This window comes from Rhynchophorus ferrugineus, unplaced genomic scaffold (assembly GCF_030347505.1).
Source record: "Rhynchophorus ferrugineus isolate W39M unplaced genomic scaffold, kcgeb_rfMv2 rfM3, whole genome shotgun sequence".
In the NCBI taxonomy this organism is placed as follows: Eukaryota; Metazoa; Arthropoda; class Insecta; order Coleoptera; family Curculionidae; genus Rhynchophorus; species Rhynchophorus ferrugineus.
Window position 1 is genome coordinate 14,155,005 of NW_027472582.1, and position 26,140 is coordinate 14,181,144.

Sequence of the window (26,140 nt, forward strand, 5' to 3'; positions counted from 1 at the left end):
GACACGCATAAATAAATTTATAATATTAATGCAATATTTGTAAAAATATATTTTCTACGGCTCTATCAATTTATAGTAACGTCTAAAAACTAGTAACCATCCACAATTAAAAATAAAACATGAGTAATTTATAAATCATACTATATAATTGTATAGATACTACATATACAAATATTAATCATAAACATATATAGTGGTTCGCCCTTACTTAATTTTAGTTGATCGTTTTTTAATCAGCTTGTTTACTTTTGATAGTTCAGTTAAAGTTCTGTTAATGTACATCATCTGTTCTTCTACGTTCTCCCTCTTAATTTTGATAGGATGTTTCTTTGAGGCCGCCATATGAACGTAGACGTTCCAAATTGAATTCTTCACCTTTAATTAAGTGAACCCAATTTTTTTTATAAATAACGGAGTATCTTATAAAGGAATAAGCAGTTCTTTTACCATGTTAATTTCAGATAATTGACGAACAGCGTTATTTTTAATTTGTGTTACCAAAGTCTCGGATTCTAAAGCTTTAATATTAGCGTTTTCATATCGCGCTTGCAGATTGGCTATTTGATTATTTAAACCCATTATAATGAAGTTCTTTTCTTCAATTAATTTCATCTGTAATAAGCTTTGTATATTAAGATATAACAACAAATTTATAATTAGAATATATTCTATGAAAAATCCCATCTTATATTAATTATATTAAAATAGAAACCTTTTAATTTATGTCAAATTCAACTCAACGAACATACAATCTCTTTTGTCCGAAAAGGAATAAGTGTTGTGATAGCCAATAAGTTGAACAAGAAAGAATAAAGTGGGTGAGATTTCAAATTAATGAAAGGTTCAGGTCGACTGTAAGAATTGAAAATGTTGTGGATCGCTCCAAATATAAAGAGCACACAAAAAGGGAGAGAGAGAAATAGAGTAGTGTATCATATACGAAAGATAACTTGCCTATGGCTTAGGCATGTGTACATGATAATTACCGAAAACATACAGCTAAACAATAATACATAGACAAGAGCAGAACATCAATTGGAACATTCTGTTAAATAAAATAGACTTAACGAGAATTTACCACAACGTCACATGTTTAGCATGAAGATAGAATAAGCTTATTTGAATAGGCATCGCTGCTAATTAGGTTTAATTTCTGCATTTATGAATATTCACGATCGTATTACTTGTATTTTTGAATGTGTTAAAATTGTATTTTGTTACCATCTCCAATTTGGCATGCTCCAATATTTCCATGTTATCCTTTAAGGTGCCCGATAACAATTCCTTTGCATCGCACAATGCTTGGAACCTTCTTAACAAACCGCCTACGGATTTGAATTCGAAACTACAATTAACCACATCTTGTAGATAAGCCTATGAGAATAACATTTACCAATTATTCTACCTCCGTAAATATTATTTAAAATCATGAAAGAGAATACGTAGAGATATATTTCCTTACCCGGAATTTCTTATAGCTTTTGATGGTCAATTCCATGTTGCATTTAGCCTTTTGCATTCGGACAATTTTATCATTATAATCTTGTATTTCACTTTCTTTGGTTGCTATTACGTTTCTGTCATCAGCTATCTTTTTTTCCGCCCTACCTCTTTTTTCTGCGTTCTCTTTGACAAACTAGAAACATATTTCTCGTGTTAAATTGTCTTCTTGCCGAGAGTTAAACTAAAATGACTAAGAATAAGAATATTTTATCTCATGTATTTTCAAAGTGTACGTATATGACTTGCGCCTAGTATATAATCATTTGTTTTGTATGGTTAACTAGATTTTTTATTATTATTAATTTTATTTTGACACTCAAATCGCTGGAGTATCATTACTAGTTATTAAAAATATTATAGTAGTGGCTATTTCTGGAGAATCCCAACCAATATTCGATAAATTCAGTAGTTTTCGCCTGATTATGCGACGTTGCCATTTACAATTGAGATTTGACCCTGATACTGGTAGAAGCTTTGTTTTGTAAGATTAAGAATTGTTTGTAGTTAATTTTTTTTGTACTGTTCATATTTTGATTATAAATGGTAGGGAGTAATGAATAAATCATAAATTTGTGAATATTGTCTAAAAGCTATTATAACACTTTAATTTTGAACAGACATAGGACATTCTGTTTGGGGTACGTATGCATTCAATTTTTATTTTAATTTTGAAAATTGGTCTCAATTCTACACCGAATTCTTTATATTTTAGGCATAGTGGACCCTGTGAAAGTAACAATATAGATAAATATGTCTCGATGTCCTTTATGTGAGTTTATATAATCAGAATCACACTTCGTTGGTCACTCAGTCAATCCACAGCATTGAAATTGAACAAGAAATATTGAAGTTTGGTTCGCTTGAAGATTTGAAGGTTGGGGGTTTGTATGTTGTATCATAAATTTATAAGAGTGCATAAAAGAGTGGGAGATGAAACACGAACTAATTTAAGCAGTGGCAATTTGAAAATTTTAAAAATTGTAATACACACTCACAAAACATATTAATGACGCTACGTGTGTTGAAGCATGGGTTTTGAGTGTCTACACTACTCTAAATAAAGGTTTTATGCTGATTATAACAAATGAAGGACCATATGAAATGTTAAAAGAATATATCCATGAATGTATACGTGTGTTCTACACAGAGAGTTAAAGAATATCAGTTTGAATTGTTTTTCTTGCTTTTATTGAATGAATTGAGAGAAGGGTTTCTTTCTTGTGATATATTATTGAGTAATTTTAAAGATAAATGGATTCTCGCGTTTGTTATTTGTTACCTCACATGTTTTATTTTCTATTTTTTCCTTTTAAAACTAATTATGTTTATATAAGGTTAAACAAATTAGACATTATAAATACATTTAAAACAATAGACAGTAAACTTGGTTAAATTTGTACTTGAGTTTCAAGTGAGATTTTAGGTTAATTTGTGAATTCCAGAATATGTATTATACTCTTAAAGTATATGAATAATTTATAAGAACTACAACTTTGGGTTGTTATTGTAGTGTTTAGATATTGATAACTAATTACATATTGTTTTATTTCCCCTTTTTTCTTTTTAAAATTATTTTAAAATTAAAGATCTTTATAAAAGGTTCTTCGTATTACTTTTTTGCCATTATAGAGGATGAAAAATATACCAAAAGTTTGGGTATCAACAGAAATATTAGGTTCCATTAGGTAAACTTGTGAATTCAAGATAATTTATTCTATTTATATTATATTCCTCAAATATACGTATAATTTTCAACAACTGGCAACGTAGCAAATTCAAATGCCGGCATTCTCCAGATCTAGACTCTTGTAACTTGAGAGGTTACCTAAAACTTAATCATTACCCATAGAAAAATTACCTTATCATAGTCATTAAATTGCTGTCGTAACGTGATTTCATCTTTTTCTAATGCTTGCCATTGTCGCTTTATGCTTCTACGTTGTCGCGCCATTTTCAATCGAGCGTGTTGCAGTATTTCTTCGTTTTTGTACAGCTGCATTTGCCAGAAAGCCAAGTTCATCGTGACATTCATTTCCAACGGAAAATTTTCTTTCGGGCATTTTCTTATTTATAATTATACAAATACTAATGGTAAAGTAATCGGTGTTTATATAGCGACACTTACTCAGTTAAGGCGAACAAATGTTGAGCAGCCGATTTATCACCGACATGTTTCTGTGGAAATTTGGTATTAAAAATGTATTTTTCCTCTTGGTCGGTGTATCGATCCACTAATAACTGATCTTTAACTGAATACCGTATAGGTACCGGGGCAGTTTCCAAGTCAAGAATTTGGTCCATCTTCGCTTGTTTTATAATAACCCCCCAAATTACAAACGGTAATTTTATTACATCACATAAACGCTTTTATATGTAGTATTATTCAACCGTACCAAAAAGACGAGATAAATAAATCGTTATAATTGACATTTAAATTTTAATGACACATGTATTAATATTTGACAAGCTACCTGTAAGTATATACGCGGTTCAAAACGAAAAAACGATGATTTTATTGTTTAATAAATGCATAATTAATATATTTTAATACAGATCTGAATTGAATTTATGAATAATTGGTTATAGTAACAATCGTATAAATTTGTAAATAATTCCTGGAATTAAAAAAATAATAAAAACCTTAGGCAATTTTACTCATACCGCGCTTGAAATACAGTTACGATTATTCCCGTTAGTTTAGCAGCATTTTTTAAATCTAGTTATATTTTCTTTGTTCGTATTTTTTTCGTTAAAGTTGTTTGGAAACTTTTGTTTTTAAGAGGTTATGTTAACAAACAAAACATTCACGGCTGATTTGTTACAAAATTTAAAAGGTTATAGCTACAGTAGCTCGCATTTTAGCCATAACTCATAATTTTTTTGGTGAGTTAAGTTATTGCTTCAACATCAAACTCAACCGCTATCCTCTTAATACACCTGTAGAGGTGTGTTAAAAGAAACACTTTCCGTCAGATGTTACACTCTTATCTATAAATAATCGCAAATCTACATGCCCATGGCATAAATCTGCAACTTAAATCAATCGACGACAATTGTAAGGAAGAGAGAGAGAGAGAATTAGGAAAATATTACAATAACACCTGTTTGTTTTTAGATATCCTAGATTTTTTTTTATTTTTATTATTTTTTTAATTAGTGAGATAATTTTTATTAGATGTTTCAATTAACTAGTACCTTTAAGGTATAAAGGTAGTACCTTTTTTTTCTAAAAAAAATTTTTAATTAAATTGAATAAATATGAAAATATTGTCCATCGTTTTTCCCATATATCCGCCAGTAAAGAAATACATCTCTCTTTAGGTAATTAAACATATTGTCTTTAAAGCACTCAAGTATAAGTGAACTTATGCCTCGACAGACCACGTTCTGTTGATTGGAATAAACGGTAGTTAGACGGAGCAACATCGGGAAAATATGGTGGCTGAGATGGAAGATGTAGGAATTTTGCTTTATTTTTCTGAACTGATATTCAAAAACGAATGGCTGCCGCAAAGTTTACAAAACGTTTAACGTCTGATGAAGCAGCAGTTTTAAAGTTTTCTTTACAACTTTCTCGGTAACCAAAAATGACCGCAATCGACAATTTGTTGCAAAATGATAACATTGATTTCTATCGCCTTTCAAAATACACTTTCTGTATTCACATCTTGTTTTTTACCATAAAAGTTGGGCGACGCGAGAACACGAAGATATAACGAAAATAGAAAAGCGATACAAAGGATTTTGGCATGATGAGCGATTACTCTCAGACCCTAATGCGTGAAATAGATCCCAATCAGTATAAAATACTCAGTTTACAAACAGTTACTGGTTTTCAAATATTTAAAATTAAATACCGATTTTAAAGGTCTATTAAAAATGATATTTAATTTGTTCTGAAAAATATTTTCTGAAAAAGATATCGATATTTTTTCTGCACCCCTACCACTAACTTCATAGTGGCCAAAAAGAACTTACTTTGTGGACATCAAACGTTAAATATGAGCCCCTTATTCCACAAGAAAATCTGATTATTTCGGCCTTGCTGAAACTGTTTTATTTAAATTAAGTGATGCTAAATTAAACGAAGGCATTTTTGTTGGCCCACAAATAAGAACACTTACAATGAATTCGATGAAAATCTTACCGCGAAAGGGTTAGCGGCTTGGTTATCTATAAAAAAAGTAATTCATGAATTTCAAAGCTGAGAATGTCGACTTTTTAGTGAATGACTTCTTACAAAACTTTCAAAAGGTGGGGTGCAGATGTATTACCATTTGTATTTCCCCCCCTAATCTTGGGATGGTGATGTAAGACGAACAAGGTGCACGCTTTCATCAGAATATAAAAAAGAGAAAGAAAAGCGTTATTAAGAAAGATGGAATGCTAAAATATTAGTTAATAATTAATAGAAAGTTAATATTTCCTCATTTTCTTTCAGAATATATGGCTCATCCTTTCTAATGACCACTTAAACCTGGACTATTTTGATTCATTGTCTATTTGTAAATATAAATTACTATTTTTTTATAAAATTAATAACATATATAAACAAGTATGATTCTCATACTATAATTTATTTAAAGCAGTTTAATTTATCATAACTTTAAAACAGTACGTGTTACAAAAAATCCGTTTAAGTTTATGGGTACAGCAAAATACAATTTGATAAAAAGCCGTCTTATTTAATATTATAGAACAAAAAAAATTGTCACACAGTGCAATCAAAAATAGTAAAATAAAGAATTTGTCGAATATTTCGAAAACTAGAACTAATTTTAAGAAACGGGCTACTGAATTGGATTGAGCTCCCCCCCCCATTTTTAGAACAGTTTTTTTAAAAATATATTTTAAAGTCTCCTTTTACCAAATAAGGGTTAATCTGGACTGGATCTACAGTTTAACGTGGGGTTCGAACCACGGCCCTCGGCATTAAGCCCACCGAACTTTAGAAATCATCCCAGAAGACATCCGGTCCTCCCAGCCTGGTTACCGGCGTGACTGGGATCATTTTCCTTGTCGGATTTTACACTCTTGTCTAGGACACTCACAAATATTAAACAATCACAAACGTAAATTTACGACCATGCACCACCTGGACTATTTGTCCATGTGTGTGTATGTGTGTGTGTGTGTAATGATTATTAACATCGCAATACCTTTTGGGATTACAAAAAAGTCATTAAAACCGGTTAATTCATGTATTTACTACGATAATATAATATGTTATATCACCTAATTTTTATCCCTTATTCCGTATTTGATGCTGTAGCTTCAATGGACGCTCTCAGTTCTTTCTCATGCGCCTCCTTTACCCTCGAGTTGATGATTTCGTATTCCCCGATTGCCTGTTTGATTACCATCAATTGTTTTTCAATCTCGTCGACGTACAGCGGTGTTATCTTCTTTCTCTTGCATATCTCTAAATATATCCGTCTACAACTCTCCTTTATGGCTACCTAAAAGATAAAACTAGCACTCTGACGATAGTCGATGAAGGCGTTACAATATTACGATATCGAGAAGTGTCTCGGTTGTTTCGGTCTTAATATGTTTGTGCAGTTTTTCCCAGTTCTGGCAATTAATTATCGCCTTTTCGTACCTCTCTTGCAGAGCCTGTACTTTGTTCTTGATTGTCTCTATTTTATGGAGATAAACATTGATAGTGTTGTTCTAAAATAATGGCTTTAATGATTTCTGATAATGTGGGTATCGGCCCATAGAGTATATATAGAGTTTTTACTTAAATAGGCGAAAGCGAGGAAATGTTTTGAGTGGTCCGTTCAATGCTGGCTCTGAGACCACTTTTTTGATTGGTTCATTTGAATTGTCCTACGATTGTTTGTTTGTTTCAGTTTGTTTACGACGCCTTTTTTGTGTGTCTGATATAAAATACAATCAGCATTTTTGTGTCTTAAATATAATCAATATTATTTAATTATAATGTATTTTTATCCTCAAAAGTATTGTCTATCCAGTGTATGTACCGAAATAAAAAACTAGCCGAAGTTTTCGTTTGAAGAAACAACTTAAATTAGCTAGGTTAAGGATGTGTGTGTGACTTAGCGTTGCTTTTACCTGGTATGTATACAATTATTTATAAAAAGCATTTGTGTGCATATATATTATTATTTACAGTTATACAACAGAAGAAATCATAAAAATATTATACACAGTTTAAACACAAAATGTATCCAAATGGTACGATGTCAAAATTACATTGAAGGTAAATGTGCTTATACTACTACTAAAAGATAGAAATTTTAATAATAATTTAGACAAAGAGCTATAGGTAATTTTGATTATATTTGCCACGAGACATGTTATGTTTTCAATTAGATTGCAGCCATTTTTATATCCACATTTAATTATTTTTTACTTATATATTTATATTTCATTGTACATTATATATTCGTTATATACTTATATTTTAGCTCTTTGATATTGTATAATATTTGTATCTATATAGAATTTTATATCAATAAACGGTTTTGAAAAAATTACATTTTGCTTTTATTTGAAGTGTAATTGGTCAGTAGAATGTGACGTCAGAGATTAGTTACGTGATGCGTATGAAATCGTCGACCATTGAAATGCTTTCCTAATAAAATATTTTCATTGCTTGTGCAGGTGCCTGTAAGGGTAATTTAAACTAACCAATGAAATTCTCAGCGCCTTCCTGTTGAGACCACGCAAAACAATTCTGAAATATTTCGTACATCTAAAAGTTAATACTCTATATTACTCTATGGTATCGGACTTGATGTCACGATCATATTACCTGTATCTCTATATAATTTTGAAGGTTCTCGTTATAGGACAGGGGTGTACTAAAAGTGGATCGGTGTAAAAACCTATGTGCAATTAGATTTTTCGCAGAATATTCATAAATGCATGCAATATACTTATCTAGGATAGTCTTATACATAAGCCCGTGTACATACAACACTTACCAGATTGGTTTTGGCCTTCTCCAGCTTATTTAAGTCTCGTTGTTGGATATCGTTTAGTTCTTTTCTGGCTCCAATAAGCGCTTCATATCTGTTAACAACTTTGTTAGTAATAAGTTTTTTACTAGCTTTAATGCAATGAAATGTTGAGTTTAAGAAAGAAACTGTTAGTTGTTTAACTTTAATAGATTTCAACATAGATATAAAACAACGAATTTATTCGTAGAAATATATAGTCTGTAATCTATCCAAAGTTTTTTTGTACATACGTCATCAAGATGTTTAATATATTGCCTGCCGCAATTTGTAAATTCGTTTTAGAATCAAACAATATTTTCCTTCTCTTTTTATTTTAGTTAAAAAGATATGCTGTTTGATAGGTTCGAACCTGTAACCGAACTAACCTGTCAAAGCCGCTTGTCAAAAGAATAAAATATTTAAAAGCATATAATAAAATGAAGGAAGACTTATTAATTCAATTTATTATGTATTTTGATGAGACAGGGATATTTCAGAATATACCCAGCGGTCACTCATGGTAAGAGGATAATAAAAATAGTGTTATGACAAAGTTGATGGAAAAAGGTATATACGTTGGAGTAACAATGGATTAGATTTTATTAGTCATAATATTTATTAATAATTCATTGGAAATATATTGTTCTTCATGCTGGAAACAGGAATGGTTAATAATACTTTTGGTTTGGATGAACTCGATAAGACATAATGAAGAAGAAATTGACAATTGATGGAACTGTGAACAAATGTTAGATAGATTGGATATTAACAGCTTACTTATTCACCTGAATGCAATTTTCTGAATGAAAATTTCTAAGACATGGTAATGACAATGGAAATAAGTAATGGTGAGTATATAATTAATATATTGTAACTGGAAGAAATCTTATTGTAGTGTGTAAAAAATTTATGTACACACATGTGTGTGTAATTGTTCAGAATATACATGAGCACTTGGTTGAAATATATCAGGAGAGAAAGAATAGTAACTGTTTTGTAGATATGATAAATGCCTTAAGGAGAATGCAGTGATTAAACCTAGTTTTATAATCAGTGTATCACGCTTGAAGGGAATTATGTTGAACAAAAAAAAACTAATTTTGCCAAAAAAATTTGTTTTATTATGGTAGGCCGGGGACTTTTCAATTGACCTATTATTTTAACAGAGGAAGATTTTATCTTAATCATAATAAACGAAGGAAAATACTATGAAAAGTGTTAAAAGAATAAATATAAATATAATAATATAAATAAATGTATACGTGAATATTCTACATACAGGCTTAACGCATATGGATACGAATTGCATATTTGCTATTATTAAATGAATTAAGAGAAGGGTTTCCATGCTGTTTTTGAATTCTTTAGTGTTGTGCAAGATATATTATTCAGTAATTTTAAAGATAAATAGATGATTGTGGTTTTATATATAGAAGAATTTTAACTTCAATTGATACGGAAACATTAGGTAAATTTGTTAATTCAAAGTAATTTATTCTATTTATATTATATTTGTCAAATGTAAGCATAATTTTCAACAATTGGCAACGCTGCAAATTCAAGTCCTTCTGCGCATGTCGGTGTTCTCCAGAACAAGATTCATATTACTATGTTTGCCAATTTATCACCTCTAATTATTATTACTAATATTTTTAAGAATTTTGTAGACATTTGACAACAGGGTCGGCCAGTATCAACACACATAGAATTTTATAAAGTGATTCGATTACGTGTTCAGACCCATCAGACAAGAGCATTCTGCCTCTTATTAACTAGAGTAAAATGAGAGGGTAAAATCATCCGATTCATCCGGCCATATCACTTTCTCCCAACCAAGTGTCCAGGTTTTATGATCGCTGCACCAAATCGCAGCTTAGCGTTGGGTTCCGTTATAAATATCTGTATCTATTAGTTATTAAAAAATGTGTTTAAGTGGTCAGATACAAAATACAAGCAAAACTTTCAGTTCTGTAGTTTGGAGTAGTGCCTTGTGGCTCAGAAATTATTGAAATAGGAGCCGCATTTTAACTCCTATCGTATTTAAATAATGAAATTCTGCTACGTTAAGATAAAGTTTTCAAATTTTATTGGATTTAACTCCATTTTGACCAATTTCGTCAATCCTAGTAGGTTTTAAGTCCGAAATATATAGTACCTAAAAGTATTGGTGGTTAGACTCACACTTACCCAATTACCACATTCAACGCTATGTGAATATACTTTATATTATGTGAGTTAAAATATTACGTTTTAAATATTATGGTGGATGCGCCACCAAATTCAATTATAAGGCCAAGAGCTATTCACTTGGTGTAAAAATACATTTTATTTAAAAATTCCACTTTCTTCATCGAGTCTTCTCTATCTGATGAGAGCTAATTTAATGCAGCTTATTCAATTAACGTGTTCTATATTATTCATAGTTATCATAGTTAGCCATTTGTTATCGTTAGTCTTTCAAACAATGCACAATCGATGCAAGTGACAGTGACTTAGGTTGCTGTTAAGAAAAATGCTGACTGGTTCATTTTCACTGGTTCATTTTTTCTTGAATAGTTTCAAATATAAAAATATTAAATAATAAAACACTCCTCGTATTTTCAATATTTTTAGCGATAATTATGTTCCTTTAATAATAAAACGTCCAAGTGATGCAAACAGTTTTATTGTTTACTTTCTGATGAAATTTGCGACTTGTGCATTGCACGCCAAACGCGTCACTTTGACGACAGATTTCTATGAATAGCAGCATACAACTTAAACTTTTTTATCAAACATACTCATTTCTTCACTGTCAGAAAAAACAAAAAGTATAAAAATAAGCAGTTGTTCTAAAATATTTTCGTTCCTTAAGCGTCATGATAATAATAATAATAATAATAATAATATGCTATAACCCATTACTTTAAATAGATAAATAAACTACTAGAAATCTGCCAACTAAAACACATTTTGCTTGCTGTAAAATAAATATTTGTCTGTGTATTAAACTCATGTTTCAATGTTAGTGGAGCGAACACACGTAAATATTTAACCTTCATTACATGTTCTGCTTTTACTTTATCATTTCGTACATAATAAGGCGAAATATTTACCGAGATACGTAGGCGTACTTTTAGTGATTATCTTAATTAAATTACCTTTTCAATAAATCTCCAACCGATTGAACAGACGGTTCGTAATCAACCACAGTCATCAAAAATTTCTCATAAATTCTGTATCGGTTAATGTTCTTGTCCATTTGAGCTTTTACCTTCGTTATTTGGTCGCATTTCTCTAATAAGTCGTCCATTCGTTTCTGTCTTTCTTTTTTCAAGGCATTTTGCTCTACGATTTTGTTGGCAGCTCGTTCCTTTTTTTCCTGATTTTCTTTGACAAACTATAAGAGTGAATAATTATCATTCTATTGTTGAAGATTTGAAAATTATTTTTATAAATACTTGGTTAAAACGAATGAAATTCTGTCTTAATCCTTCCTCTTTCTTTTTTAGATCTTCCCATTGGTCCAACACGTATTTTCGTTTTTCTTGATACTCTTTCCGTTTCACGTTTAGTTTTTTCGTGGTTTTCTCTAATTGCTTTTTAGCTAAATAATTTGATATAGTTACATTCCGTTCTATATTATCTCCTGTGTTGTATGTTCTGAAAGTATTTACTTATTATAATGTTATTTTTGCTATCATTTGAATGTACCCAATTTTCCGTTGCTCTTCGGTTGCTTTTGAATGGAAGAATTCGGCCGTATATTCGTAATTTGGCTTTTTAGGAAAAAACATTTTATCAAAAACCGCAGTTTTATTTGAAGCATCCATACTTATTGAATACAGTTATACAAGTTAACTTCTATAACATATTATTTAATATTGGTAAAATTTCATTATAAATGACAATGAAGTTTTATCAATAACAACTATTTCCATCACTGTGGTAACATACAAATTTCAAACTTTCCCTCGTTTGACTAGAGAACGACAGCAAAACAAATCAAAGAGAAATGTCATTTACGTTTTAGTCTCCTTATATGAAAGGCTAACTTCGTGCGAGATACGTAGGAGTATTCTTCGTTCATTTTGACATATGGCAAAATGAGCGCATATGGATAAATGCAAGCTCCAACGTCGACTTTTTCATTCATTGTAAACTGGTCGGCCATGTTTGTTGGGTGTCGCATTTTAATCTGTCAAGTCGTCAGTAACTCTTCGACCTAAGCAAAACAGTGGAAATTCGTTCGGGAAAACTCTTGTCGTTATTAACCCGCCTATTCCGGGTCGAAATTTAATTGATTTTAGTGTGGTACTGAATAAAACAAGTGGGAAAAATGACGCAGCCTACCTTGCTGCCCATAAGATTTCAAGAACATTTACAGGTAAAATGTCAAATACGCCCCCCGAATACATTTTATTTACCGTCTCAGATTGACTTTTGGTAGTATAATAATAATTTAATTTGATTCGACGTCTGCTAATTTATCTGGACGCATTAAATGTCGAATGTAATTTCAAAAATCAATTTTAGTGGATGCTTGACCGGTAGTCATTTGACATACGAAATTTTCCACGAATACAGCGGGGGCGGAATTTTCTACTTGTTTTCTTCTTCGGCAAAATAAAAGATCCATAAAACTGTATTGTCCGGACTAATCTTATTTTTTTTTAAAAATTTGCAAAAATTTTTTGGTGTTATTTGGGTCAGTTGTAGTCACCATCATTTACATTGTACTTTTATATTAATAGATAAAATTTATCTATTAGATAAGGTATTAAACATACCATACGGAATAATTATCCAGCTGATGGTGTCAGTTGTTTCTAGCGACCTAACGATTCTATTTTCAATCTGGATTATTGTTGTTAATATGCATAACATGATTGTTCCAAATTTTTCAGGACTTTCAGACGCCTCAAAGTGTTTGATTCGATTAGTCATTCGCTTTTAAAGGTTATGTTAGAGTAATATGTTATTTAAATTTGTCATATTAATTTTAGTAATTCTTCTATAAGGGCCTTAAATTATAAAAGAAAATAAATATTTCTAAAACGATGTTTCTCGGCTATATCTTTATTTTAATGAAAGATGAATAACTACAAAGTATATGGGTCAAATTATATTTGCAACAGTATCTATATATATATATATATATATATATATATATATATATATATATATATATATATATATATATTATTGTTGGTGTTCTAATGCTTTAATAAAATAATTAAAAAAAAACATTGAGAAAGATCCTGTTTTTAACAAATGTAAAGCTACTTTATTTTTATAGATATTTATGATATAAAGTACCCTTTGCAACATTCTGTTCAAGGGCAAGAAATCTACTTAATTAGGGTTTTGATTTCTTTCTTTGAAATTACTGATCTTCTGTTTCTAGTTTTTTTTGCGAGATAATATTGGAAATTTGCCAAAATACATTATTGATTTTGACAATAGTAGTTAACATAAGAATAATGCTCATTATCAGTATATTATCAAAGAGACAAATAATTGCTTTTATAATTTCTTTATATACATTTTTATGTGAGATACTGGAAGGTACTTATAATGTTTATATTTAACCTATTTTTTGGTGTTACCTATATTTGTATATTGCTTTTTAGAGATTTTTCATGTTTTTTCGGTTGTAATTTTGCAAATCGATTCTTTAAATTAGAGCATCATAAAAATTGTGACTAATAGAGATACATGTCAGGTCAAAGGTATCGATCGGAGATATCCATGACTGATTAAAAGTAAAAATGTATTTAAATTGTACTTCTTTGTTATAGTTCCTGTTGTATTTGTCCGACCTACGTTGTCACATCAAACCGTTTTTAATAAATAATTTTTTGAAAATGTTACATTTTAAAACAACGTTTTTATTGCGATTATTTTTACATATCATGTGTATCATCGGCCAAATTTAGCTAAATAACAAAGGTAATAGATATACACCATCAGATAAATATATAATTTATTTTATAATTTATATACACACGATATATTTGTTTTATTTTTCTTAGTTACTGTAAAAAAATTATATTTTGTATTTCCAATAGAAAATGGTTAAATAAACAAAATAAAAATATTACTATATATTTATGTCAAATATTTGGCGGTATATGGTCTAATTCTCTACTGATGTGAGTCTAATTAACCACTGATGTGGCTTCTATTAAATCAGAAATAATTATGTTTGTAACATGACCTTTTGATCATAATTAAAAACTGTATCATATTTGACAGCTTACGAACATCGGAATCAATGTCACGAACATATCCTTCGCCACTCTCACCATGGAGAGTGACAAGTTTATTTGCGTTCGAGAAAAAGTCGGTGAGACGTCTCAAGTCGTTATTGTCGATATGGCAGACACAGCAAATCCCATTAGAAGACCTATAACCGCAGAAAGTGCTATAATGAATCCAGCATCTAAAGTTATTGCCCTTAAAGGTACGGTAATGCATCCTGAAACGGATTCTTCGAAAGGCAAACGGTGTATTTGTTGTTTCAGGAAAGGCAGGCGTGGAAGCTCAGAAAACCTTGCAAATTTTCAATATCGAAATGAAATCCAAAATGAAAGCTCACACCATGAACGAAGACGTTATATTTTGGAAGTGGATCAGCCCGAACACCTTGGCCTTAGTCACCGAATCGTGCGTGTATCACTGGTCTATGGAGGGTGACTCCACACCTGTAAAAATGTTTGACAGGTACATACATATTTCAGGAACTTTCCTTGGTCGACTGGATTTCTTCCATCGATTTATGTTTAACGTTTAAATGAATTAAATTATTTGTTTCAAACCTGACTCACGGCATGCTAATAAAATCTGTTGTGTGATTCATATGACTGAATAATTATCTGCAATTCATTATAAAATATGCTGTTGTTTATTATATCACCGACGATATGTGTTTTTTAGTAATTGTTTGCATTCAAATTTTTCATAAAGTAAACTTGATCAAATGTATGTAACACATTCTTTAACAAAATACAATTTAAGAAAAGTGAATTAATTTTCATGCACTTAATATCAAAATGTTTTCCACTGTCAACAATTTTTCTTAAAGTAAATTTGGTCAAATAAACATACTCTTCTCTACCTGAAAAATGTTTTAAACATTATTCATTGTAACATTTTTTGTTTCATGCACCTAATATCATAATGTGATTATATTTTAGACATTCTTCATTAAATGGTTGTCAAATCATTAACTATCGCACTGATCCAAAACAAAACTGGCTTCTCTTAGTTGGTATTAGCGCCCAACAATCTCGAGTAGTAGGCGCAATGCAGCTTTATTCCGTAGAAAGAAAGGTATTTACTTTGATTTAAGCATGTCAAAAGAACAGTTCTAAAATTTTATTGTAGTGTTCACAACCTATCGAAGGCCATGCAGCCTCATTTGCAATCTTTAAGATGGACGGTAATCCAGAACCATCTACACTGTTCTGTTTCGCCGTCAGGACAACCCAAGGCGGAAAATTACACATTATTGAGGTCGGGATATATTTTCATATTTAGCGAAATTAATCTAAAAAAATAACCTGCTTACAGGTCGGACAAAGTCCACCGGGAAATCAACCATTCCCAAAGAAAACTGTGGATGTTTTCTTCCCACCAGAAGCCCAAAATGATTTCCCCGTGGCCATGCAGGTGTCAACTAAATATGATGTAATCTATTTGATAACTAAATATGGCTACATTCATATGTATGATATTGAAAGTGCTGTTTGCATATATATGAACAGGATTTCTAGTGAGACAATTTTCGTTACTGCTCCACATGAAAGTACTGGTGGAATAATCGGTGTGTATAATTATATAGAGAGCTCCATACATTATTAATGAATCTTATCTATTTCAGGTGTTAATAGAAGGGGTCAAGTACTCTCTGTATCTGTAGATGAGGAAAATATAATTCGTTATGTTAACCAGACCTTGCATAACCCTGATCTAGCCCTCAGATTAGCGACACGTAATAATCTTTCCGGCGCTGAAGAACTGTTTGTCAGTAAATTCCAGTTGCTTTTCCAAAATGGACAATATACTGAAGCTGCTAAGGTATTTAATCCCTAAGTTTTAGTTAAAGGTGATTATCTGTTTGTATGTTCATAGGTAGCGGCCAATGCACCAAAAGGAATCCTTCGGACACCAGCAACTATTCAGATGTTTCAGCAAGTACCAACACAAGCTGGACAAAATAGCCCTCTATTGCAATATTTTGGAATCCTATTAGATCAAGGACAGTTGAACAGGTAGTGGTGCACCTTGCTGCTGTTTTGGCTATGATACTACTTTTCGTTAATTTCAAGGTATGAATCATTGGAACTTTGCAAACCTGTACTTTTACAAGGGCGCAAACAGCTTCTGGAAAAATGGCTGAAAGAAGAAAAATTGGAATGCTCTGAAGAATTGGGCGATTTAGTAAAACAAGTAGATCCGACCTTAGCCTTATCTGTATACTTGAGAGCGAATGTACCAGCCAAAGTTATTCAGAGCTTCGCTGAAACTGGCCAATTTCATAAAATCGTTCTTTACGCTAAGAAGGTTTCTTATACCCCCGATTACATATTTTTGTTACGTCAAGTTATGAGGACTAATCCCGAACAAGTGAGTTACGGCGTGAACTAGAGTATGCAAATGTTTTGAGTTCGTGTGATTTTCAGGGTGCAGCTTTTGCCAGCATGTTGGTAGCTGACGAAGAACCATTAGCTGATATTAACCAAATCGTTGATATATTTATGGAACAGAATATGGTTCAACAGTGTACTGCTTTCTTATTGGATGCTTTAAAGAATAACAGACCTACCGAAGGCCATTTACAAACCCGTTTGTTAGAAATGAATTTAATGTCTGCGCCACAAGTTGCTGATGCTATTTTAAGTACTGATTTATTTTTATTATTTTTAAAGGTTGTTACATGTTTATTTGTGTTCTAGGCAACAATATGTTCACTCATTATGACAGAGCCCACATCGCCCAACTATGCGAAAAAGCAGGACTATTGCAGAGGGCTTTAGAACACTACACTGACTTATATGACATCAAGAGAGCTGTCGTACATACCCATCTGTTACCAGCAGATTGGCTTGTTAGTTTCTTTGGTACTTTAAGCGTTGAGGATAGTCTGGAGTGTTTAAAGGTAGTTATTTAATACTTAATTTCTCAGTGTTTTCAACATTTTATGAATTCCAGGCTATGTTGACGGCAAATATCAGACAGAATTTGCAAATTTGTGTCCAAATCGCTACCAAGTATCATGAACAACTTACAACCAAAGCTTTGATTGACCTGTTTGAGAATTTCAAGAGCTACGAGGGACTTTTCTACTTTTTAGGTTCCATTGTAAATTTCTCTCAAGATCAGGAAGTACATTTCAAATACATACAAGCTGCTTGCAAGACAGGTCAGTTTCTTTATATACTCGTTTTATAGTGAACTTTAACAATTTTTTATATATGTACAGGCCAGATTAAAGAAGTCGAAAGGATTTGCCGGGAATCAAACTGTTACAATCCCGAAAGAGTTAAGAATTTCTTGAAGGAAGCCAAATTGACCGATCAACTTCCATTGATTATCGTTTGCGATCGATTCGATTTTGTACACGACTTAGTACTCTATTTATATCGGAATTCTTTACAAAAGTATGTCACCATTGTACAAAATGGATTGTTTGATTAAAAGATAATTTCTAGGTACATTGAAATTTATGTACAGAAAGTTAACCCAAGTCGATTACCAGTGGTTGTCGGAGGATTGTTGGATGTAGACTGCTCGGAGGACATCATTAAGAACTTGATTCTGGTTGTCAGAGGCCAGTTTTCTACAGATGAATTAGTGGAGGAAGTTGAAAAGAGAAATAGGTAATTATAAATTATTGTTACTAGTTTTTTTTAATTGCCTTCTTTTTATAGATTAAAACTTTTATTACCATGGCTTGAAAGTAGAGTTCATGAATCATCTGTTGAACCCGCAACCCATAACGCCTTAGCCAAGATATATATTGATTCCAACAACAATGCTGAAAGATTCTTGAAGGAAAACCAATGGTAAACGTCGATTTTAATTTTTTTGAAAGATCATTGTAGGCTAATGGTGATTTTCATAACATAGGTATGATTCTCGCGTTGTTGGTCGCTATTGCGAAAAACGTGATCCTCATCTGGCCTGTGTTGCTTACGAACGAGGTCAATGCGACCGAGAACTCATTGCTGTTTGTAACGAGAATTCGTTGTTCAAGTCAGAAGCTCGTTATCTAGTTCATAGACGTGATCCGGAATTGTGGGCTGAAGTTCTCCAGGAAAGTAACCCTTACAGACGACAATTGATTGATCAGGTCGTACAAACAGCTCTTAGTGAAACTCAGGTAAGATTTATTGATAAATATATAACCTGCAACTAAGGAATAAGAAATGAGTTGAGATGTGATGCCACTTTTCTTTTAATATTGTTTTATTCCGAAAACTAAAATGCAATGAAAACTTCAGCATGTTATGTGATTAAGTAACACACATTGAATTAAAAAATGTTTATTTTTTATAATCATTTATAACAACTGAACAAAAAAACTCTTAAAAAATCTACCTCTATGAGATGGTGGTGCTTCCTGACAAGCTTCATCTTGTTTCACTTGCTATGTCCCCACACAATAAATGGGTTTACATATTATAGGCTCTCTGAATTCTTTTTAAAGAATCGTTTTAGCTTTTGCAGTAGGGGCTCATAAACTTTAATATGCAATGATTGAAGAAAATATCGTCTTTGATTTTAACTAGTGTTATCAGAAATTGTGGCTTGTTGTGGGAGATGATTTTATTGTTCAGGACTGTCATATAATAATTTGTTTATACTCTTTATTGCTTTTCATAATATACTCTTTTTATGAACTGGACATTTTCATTGTCTATTGTTATCATCATTTCAAACTCTAGATCTATAAATGTCACAATCAAGGATTAGTTAAATTGAAATCCAAATTTCTCAAGATCACATCCATTTATTGATTTATAATTTGAGAAATCAACTCGAAATTGAGATTACATTTGGTCCAATTGATTGCATCTTCATATACTGATAGATACTTATAACAAAATATACTGATTTCAGGATCCAGAAGATATTTCAGTCACCGTTAAAGCTTTTATGACGGCCGATTTGCCTAATGAACTTATTGAACTTCTGGAAAAGATTGTTTTGGATAGTTCCGTGTTTTCTGATCATAGAAATTTACAGAATTTACTTATTCTTACAGGTAAAAGTCTATAGAAAGTTGAGTGTTAAAAAACAACTGACAATAATTCTTAATAATTCTAGCTATCAAGGCTGATGCTACCCGTGTAATGGACTATATTAACCGTCTAGATAATTATGATGCTCCAGACATCGCAAACATTGCAATCAACAACCACTTGTATGAAGAAGCTTTTGCTATTTTTAAGAAATTTGATGTCAATACCTCTGCTATCCAGGTCCTCATTGAACAAGTCAATAATTTAGATAGGGCTTACGAATTTGCTGGTAAATATATCATTTACAAAACAAATCTGTGTTTATAATTTATTGTAATTTTTAGAACGCTGCAATGAACCCGCCGTTTGGAGTCAGCTGGCTAAGGCTCAGTTAAATCAAGGCCTTGTTAAAGAAGCTATTGACTCATACATTAAAGCTGATGATCCATCTGCATACATGGCTGTTGTTGAGACTGCTTCTAAAAATGATAGTTGGGAGGATTTGGTTAGGTATCTCCAGATGGCTAGAAAGAAGGCCAGAGAAAGGTTGGTTTTATAACAGTAAAAATATTATGATATATTTATGATTAATTGTGTTTCTTGTAGTTACATTGAATCAGAACTTATCTACTCTTATGCTAAAACTGGAAGATTGGCCGATTTAGAAGAGTTTATTTCTGGGCCAAATCATGCTGACATTCAGAAAATTGGAGATAGATGTTTTGATGATGGCATGTATGATGCTGCCAAACTACTATACAATAATGTATCCAATTTTGCAAAATTGGCTATTACTTTAGTACACTTAAAGGAATTTCAAGTAAGACCGAAAGAAATATATTGATGAAACAGTATAAACAAAAATTGTATTTTTAGGGTGCTGTTGATAGTGCTCGCAAAGCAAATAGTACCAGAACATGGAAGGAAGTGTGCTTTGCTTGTGTAGATGCTCAGGAGTTCCGTTTGGCTCAGATGTGTGGCTTACATATAGTAGTACATGCTGATGAGTTACAAGATCTCATTGATTATTATCAAGACAGAGGACATTTTGAAGATCTTATTGGTAAAATGACGCATATTTAACGTTGGCATTTTGTATAATGTGTTTTGATTAGGTCTTTTGGAAGCTGCTTTGAGTATTGAAAGAGCCCACATGGGCATGTTCAGTGAATTGGCCATTCTATATTCCAAATACAAACCAGCAAAAATGAGGGAGCATTTGGAACTATTCTGGTCTAGAGTTAATATTCCAAAAGTAAGTTTACAAAAATACATTTTCTGTGCTTCTAGTACTAATATAATTTTACAGGTATTAAGAGCGGCTGAACAGGCCCATCTTTGGGCAGAATTAGTCTTTTTGTATGACAAATATGAAGAATATGATAATGCTGTGTTGGCCATGATGGCTCATCCTACAGAAGCGTGGAGGGAAGGTCACTTTAAAGACATTATCACCAAAGTCGCCAATATAGAACTCTATTACAAAGCTATTCAGTTTTATTTAGACTATAAGCCTATGTTGTTAAATGACTTATTGCTCGTATTAGCGCCTCGAATGGATCATACCAGGTAAATTCTTATCGTTTTTTTCTATGATATGGACTGACGCAGTTTTATGTTTTAGAGCTGTGTCGTTCTTTACAAAAACCAACCATTTGGAACTCGTTAAATCGTACCTCCGTTCAGTTCAAAATCTCAACAATAAAGCTATCAATGAAGCATTGAATTCATTGTTAATTGAGGAAGAAGACTTCCAAGTAAATTATAAACTTGTTTTCTTTTTTAACTGAAATATCTAATGTTTGGTTGATTTTAGGGCCTAAGGACATCAATTGATGCCTTCGATAACTTTGACAATATTGGTTTAGCACAGAAATTAGAGAAACATGAGCTTACAGAGTTTAGACGAATTGCAGCGTATTTGTACAAAGGCAACAACAGGTAGTTTTTGCATTTTGTTTAGTAGTTCACATTTATTACAAACATTTTATTTATAGATGGAAACAGAGCGTTGAACTATGCAAAAAGGACAGGCTCTTCAGAGATGCCATGGAGTACACTGCTGAAAGTAGGAATCAGGAACTGGCAGAAGAATTACTAGCCTGGTTCTTGGAGAGGAAAGCATATGATTGCTTCGCCGCTTGCCTATTTCAGGTATGTGATGATGAGGATGATCGACACCTAGAATGTTACTCATAATTCTTTTTGCAGTGTTACGACTTACTTCGTCCGGACGTTATAATGGAACTGGCCTGGCGCCATCAAATCATGGACTTCGCCATGCCATATTTAATCCAAGTCACGCGGGAACTGACTACAAAAGTCGAGAAGTTGGAACAATCCGATGCTCAACGTCAAACCGAAGCGGCAGAACAAGACGCCAAACAGCCTATGATGATTCCCGAACCCCAACTCATGCTTACAGCAGGACCTGGCATGGGTAACAATTTTTTTATTGTTTTTAGTAAAGAAATTACTGATCTATGCATTATCTCTCGGTCTATTCACATTTCATATATTCACGGTAATAGTAAGAGTTTAATAGGCTAGATAACTGTAATAAAGAATCATGAAAATATCGATTCAAAATAATAATATGCTACAGAAATATTATTAAAAACACATTTCAAAATTCGTCATTTAGCGTTTCCTGACCATCATTTCCACATTTCAACGTTTGAACTACTTCACGGTTAAAAAATTGGTTTTGTGCCACCAGCGGAAAGAAAAGACAAACGAAAAAAATTGAACGGGGATTTATCAAGGCAAATGACCTAAATCTGCCCAGAATCGATTCTGGGATTCGTCGATTTTCTAACTGAAATAATTTTAAAGGGAATACTAGAACTTTTGTAGAATTTAAGTGAGTGAGTATTCCAGACACATTAACCTTGAAATGTGGCAGAATATTGAAGAACATTAAGTAAAATTACTTTCAATATAACAATTGACAAGAAAATTAATAAGTGCAAGTAGTAACTCTAGAGTGTCCTATTATTATAACACAATCGCCAGTTAGAAATTGTGAGTAGTATTACTGACTAGGGATGGTATCATTGAAATCAACTGCCCTCTATTAGCTAAAACAATCAAAATTGTATCAATAGCAAACCTGCTGAAAAATTTTATGGTGGTATTGGAAGATACAAATGCAAATATATTTCACAGGGCTACCTACCTACAAGGCAAAAAAGGTTAAATCATTTACATTTGATGATGGATGTTTGATTTTTTAAAACTTTTTGCAGCTCTTAAATCAAGAAAGTGTATCTGGTATTGTATCAAATTACCTTGCAATAATTGAGTATATAAAACGCCCAGATTGTATTAGACATGCTTCAACATATTAAGTGTTCTCCTATGAATTCTTGAACTAGATCTCTGCTTAGTTTCTTTTACTTGACTTCAGACATTTGGGTTCACACATCACCTCTACATTCAAAATGTTTGAAACTTCTGTTTGCCATAACACACACATATCAGGCTATAGAAGCTTGATAAAATCCCATTGTTCAGTAAAATATTTCAGTTACCCTTAACCTGGTGAAGTATAGTTTATCGAACTATTTGATGTACAAAAAACAGATATTTGATATTGGCTTTTTGTAATCTAAACATGATGGAATTTGGTTGACACTTGTTGAAGGCTTGAATTTAATTAATATGTTTCTTTTTATTTTGTGAATATATGGTCATTCACTAGTGAACAACACTAAATTTTCAGTGACTTCACTTAGAAGCCCATTTTCTTCTGACGCTAAAACGTTCGCATTTGAATCTTGTACAAATATTGTATATACTGACTTCATGCACAGTTGTACGACTAAACCCTTCACATATTAACTTGAACCATCAATACTCGGTAGAATGTCGAATTATAACACAAAACCATTAAAATAATGTATAAATTAGATTGGTACCTATACAAACGGTTCGGTGCGATCAAAACTATTATGTCAATTCAGACGTCAAACGTCAATTTTTCTTCCAAATACCTTTTTTTGTAGAAATAACTTTTATAATAGTCATCCTAGCCTATTCAATCCATATATGGAATTTTTTATGTGGTCTGTTATTTTTGTACTTCAAATGTATTAAAGTACTACAAATATGTTTGTACTTTTAAAGTAATTGATCAATTGATTAGTTATTTTTAAATTCTTGTATCTTCGAGACAATATTTGACGTATATATTTCGTAAATTGTAACATTTCTATTATTCTTCAAGCTATTTTCTTTTTTTTTGCCTACTTGATTTCAGGTAATTGAATACTTCTTCCAATCGGGCGCTGATGAAAGCTGAAAAATTGACCAATCTGTAATTTTTTCATTATTTTTCTTTGTGCTTTTTTTATTTCTTATGCTATATGACGACTTATATCATGAGCAACTATTTAAACTTTAAAATTTGCATTAAGAATTATTTCTATTTGAAAAAATAGTAATATTTAAAAGTAATTTTGTAAAATGTACTGTTTTTCACTATTCTTTCTGATTAAAATACTTATGATTCCTTTGTTGTATACGTAAGTGATCTGATTAAAAAAATATTATAATATGGCTGTGATGAAATATGAATAGACTGATTATCTTCACGAATGAAAGCCCGACTTCATTTGCTAATGTCAAACTTATTTATAGGTATTCCACCACAATATGTACCACAACAAGCCTATCAACAACCGCCCTATGCCCCTCAGATGCCCTATCAGGGCGGCTACCCTGGTTCCATGTAGGGACCTGCCCCCGCCTTTGCGGCACCACAACGTCATAGCAAATTTTTTTGAGCCCGTTAACAACGTAGGCACTGTTTTGCTGCGTCATAGTTTCTGTTAGCGTGAAGGTAGATGTCGATTAGTAGCTACGAATTCTAAAGGTAGAGATTGTCTTGAAACGGCTTAGATTATTGAAATGGTTTCTTTGGAATTGGTCGCGTTGTCGGACAGTACGTTGTTGATCAACCGGAACATTGAAGTAGTTTCTAAGTAGGCGCTTTTTGAATTAAAAACATTAGCAGTGCGTATTTAATTGTTGTTTCATCGTCGAATTTATCGTCTGTACAAGATTAGGTTTGTAAAAATTCGTAAAACTACAGCTCTGAAAATTTTTTTCTATACATAAAAATAGGTGATAAATGTTATTTTGAAACGGTTCTATACATAACTAATCGAGATTTACCTGAAGATGTATAAATATTAATGTTAATGTTATTTCACACTATATCTGTTTTTCGAAACTGTAATTTATAAATATTGTATTCATGCACAGAGAGAGATTATTCTGTTCTGTTTAAAACAAATTTACGTACTATTAGTTGGTAAAAAAAGTGGTGATTTTACAATAGTGAATATTTTTTAGGTAATTTCTAAACCGAGTTGAATTTACATGATACTGACTGAATTGCTTTGATACCCCGATAGATCCCAAATTCTTTTAAAGTGCCTTCCAAGGCAAATTCGTTTTTTTATTATTGTTTCAAGGACTTGCCTGAAAGAGATTCACATATGTATAGGTAAATTCAGAATATAACCGCTTTAAAAGAAGTTGTATATATTTATGTGCTAAACAAAAATGGGATTAGGGAATAACTCTCGATGAACTTTCGTCCCTCCCGAAGGAAGGTGTCCGTTTTGTGGGCTGGGGGAAGTTTATCTGAGTAAATGTATATAATATTTCGTTTCTTGCTTTCAGATTACCTAGCGTAACTTGTTTTATATCATCATTCCTTTTTATGGATTATTTCTTATATTATCTAGTTATATGTATATGACATGTCCTTATTTTTAGTTCTTTTTTAATAACTTCATCTCCGTGTATTTTGCACTCATCGACGGTAGGTTTAACTAACGGTTTTTTTAAGATGTCGGCCGTTTTGTTTATGTTATAATTTGAATATTTACAGTAATTATTGCAGTTATTTTCCTATATTTAATGAGCTAAATAAAACTATATTGAGAAGATAATGTGTTTATTTTATTTGCCTTTCTATGTATTTCAAATATAAATTGTATTTGTCTTGATACAATTTTGAGGGTAGAACATAGCTTCCTGGTAATGGAGTAGAGGTAGGGACACATTTGACGAATTCTATTTAATTAATAATATTGACTAATAAAATTAAGTAACTGTTTTTCAAAATATAAAATTTAATTTTAGTGAATGACGTCATCCGCAAGGATCAGATTTGATTAAGTCAGTCACTTATAAAAAAAGAACCTTGTGTGTACACACTGAGCCATTAAAATTTTAGTTGCCGTCATAGTCTATGTGTTTGCCGTTTAAAATGTCATGTCATATACGACAATTCATTTGTCATGGAACGATGAACAGGAGCGAATTGTTATTTTATTCTTATATCGTTGCTGATTAAAAGAAAAATAAGCTTTATTTGTATTTATTCAGTCAAATAAGAGAGCGTTTAAAGTTTGATTTTTGACAAAA

At 31.8% G+C, this 26,140-nt stretch overlaps 2 protein-coding genes across 6 annotated transcripts; one reads left to right on the top strand and one right to left on the bottom strand.

Moving 5' to 3' along the window:
- Positions 1-124: 124 nt before the first annotated feature.
- Positions 125-12,417, bottom strand: LOC143194309 (coiled-coil domain-containing protein 42 homolog). 5 transcript variants are annotated; one of them, XM_076401005.1, is made up of 6 exons: positions 12,165-12,408; positions 11,912-12,113; positions 11,612-11,850; positions 8,457-8,544; positions 448-612; positions 125-375 (listed from the first exon to the last, which is right to left on the bottom strand). In XM_076401005.1, exons 1-6 carry the CDS (start codon positions 12,281-12,283, stop codon positions 205-207), a joined length of 984 nt encoding a protein of 327 aa, XP_076257120.1. In that variant the 5' UTR covers positions 12,284-12,408; the 3' UTR covers positions 125-204. The 5 variants fall into 5 exon arrangements, with proteins under 5 accessions (XP_076257120.1, XP_076257118.1, XP_076257121.1 ...); XM_076401003.1 differs by lacking the exons at positions 8,457-8,544; positions 11,612-11,850; positions 11,912-12,113; positions 12,165-12,408 and adding exons at positions 1,222-1,374; positions 1,463-1,636; positions 3,362-3,566; positions 3,629-3,944; XM_076401004.1 differs by lacking the exons at positions 125-375; positions 448-612 and adding exons at positions 6,691-6,962; positions 7,018-7,176 and having other exon boundaries at positions 12,165-12,417.
- A 145-nt stretch (positions 12,418-12,562) lies between these two features.
- On the top strand, positions 12,563-25,663 carry Chc (Clathrin heavy chain). Its single transcript, XM_076401002.1, has 28 exons — positions 12,563-12,837; positions 14,709-14,916; positions 14,978-15,176; positions 15,650-15,785; positions 15,840-15,968; positions 16,026-16,278; positions 16,336-16,532; positions 16,587-16,726; positions 16,784-17,081; positions 17,138-17,354; positions 17,411-17,613; positions 17,667-17,877; positions 17,938-18,115; positions 18,167-18,334; positions 18,386-18,520; positions 18,585-18,837; positions 19,578-19,722; positions 19,785-19,988; positions 20,044-20,245; positions 20,306-20,519; positions 20,576-20,762; positions 20,815-20,954; positions 21,009-21,268; positions 21,324-21,456; positions 21,516-21,640; positions 21,697-21,853; positions 21,911-22,139; positions 24,341-25,663. Exons 1-28 carry the CDS (start codon positions 12,790-12,792, stop codon positions 24,433-24,435), a joined length of 5,064 nt encoding a protein of 1,687 aa, XP_076257117.1. The 5' UTR covers positions 12,563-12,789; the 3' UTR covers positions 24,436-25,663.
- Positions 25,664-26,140: the final 477 nt, after the last annotated feature.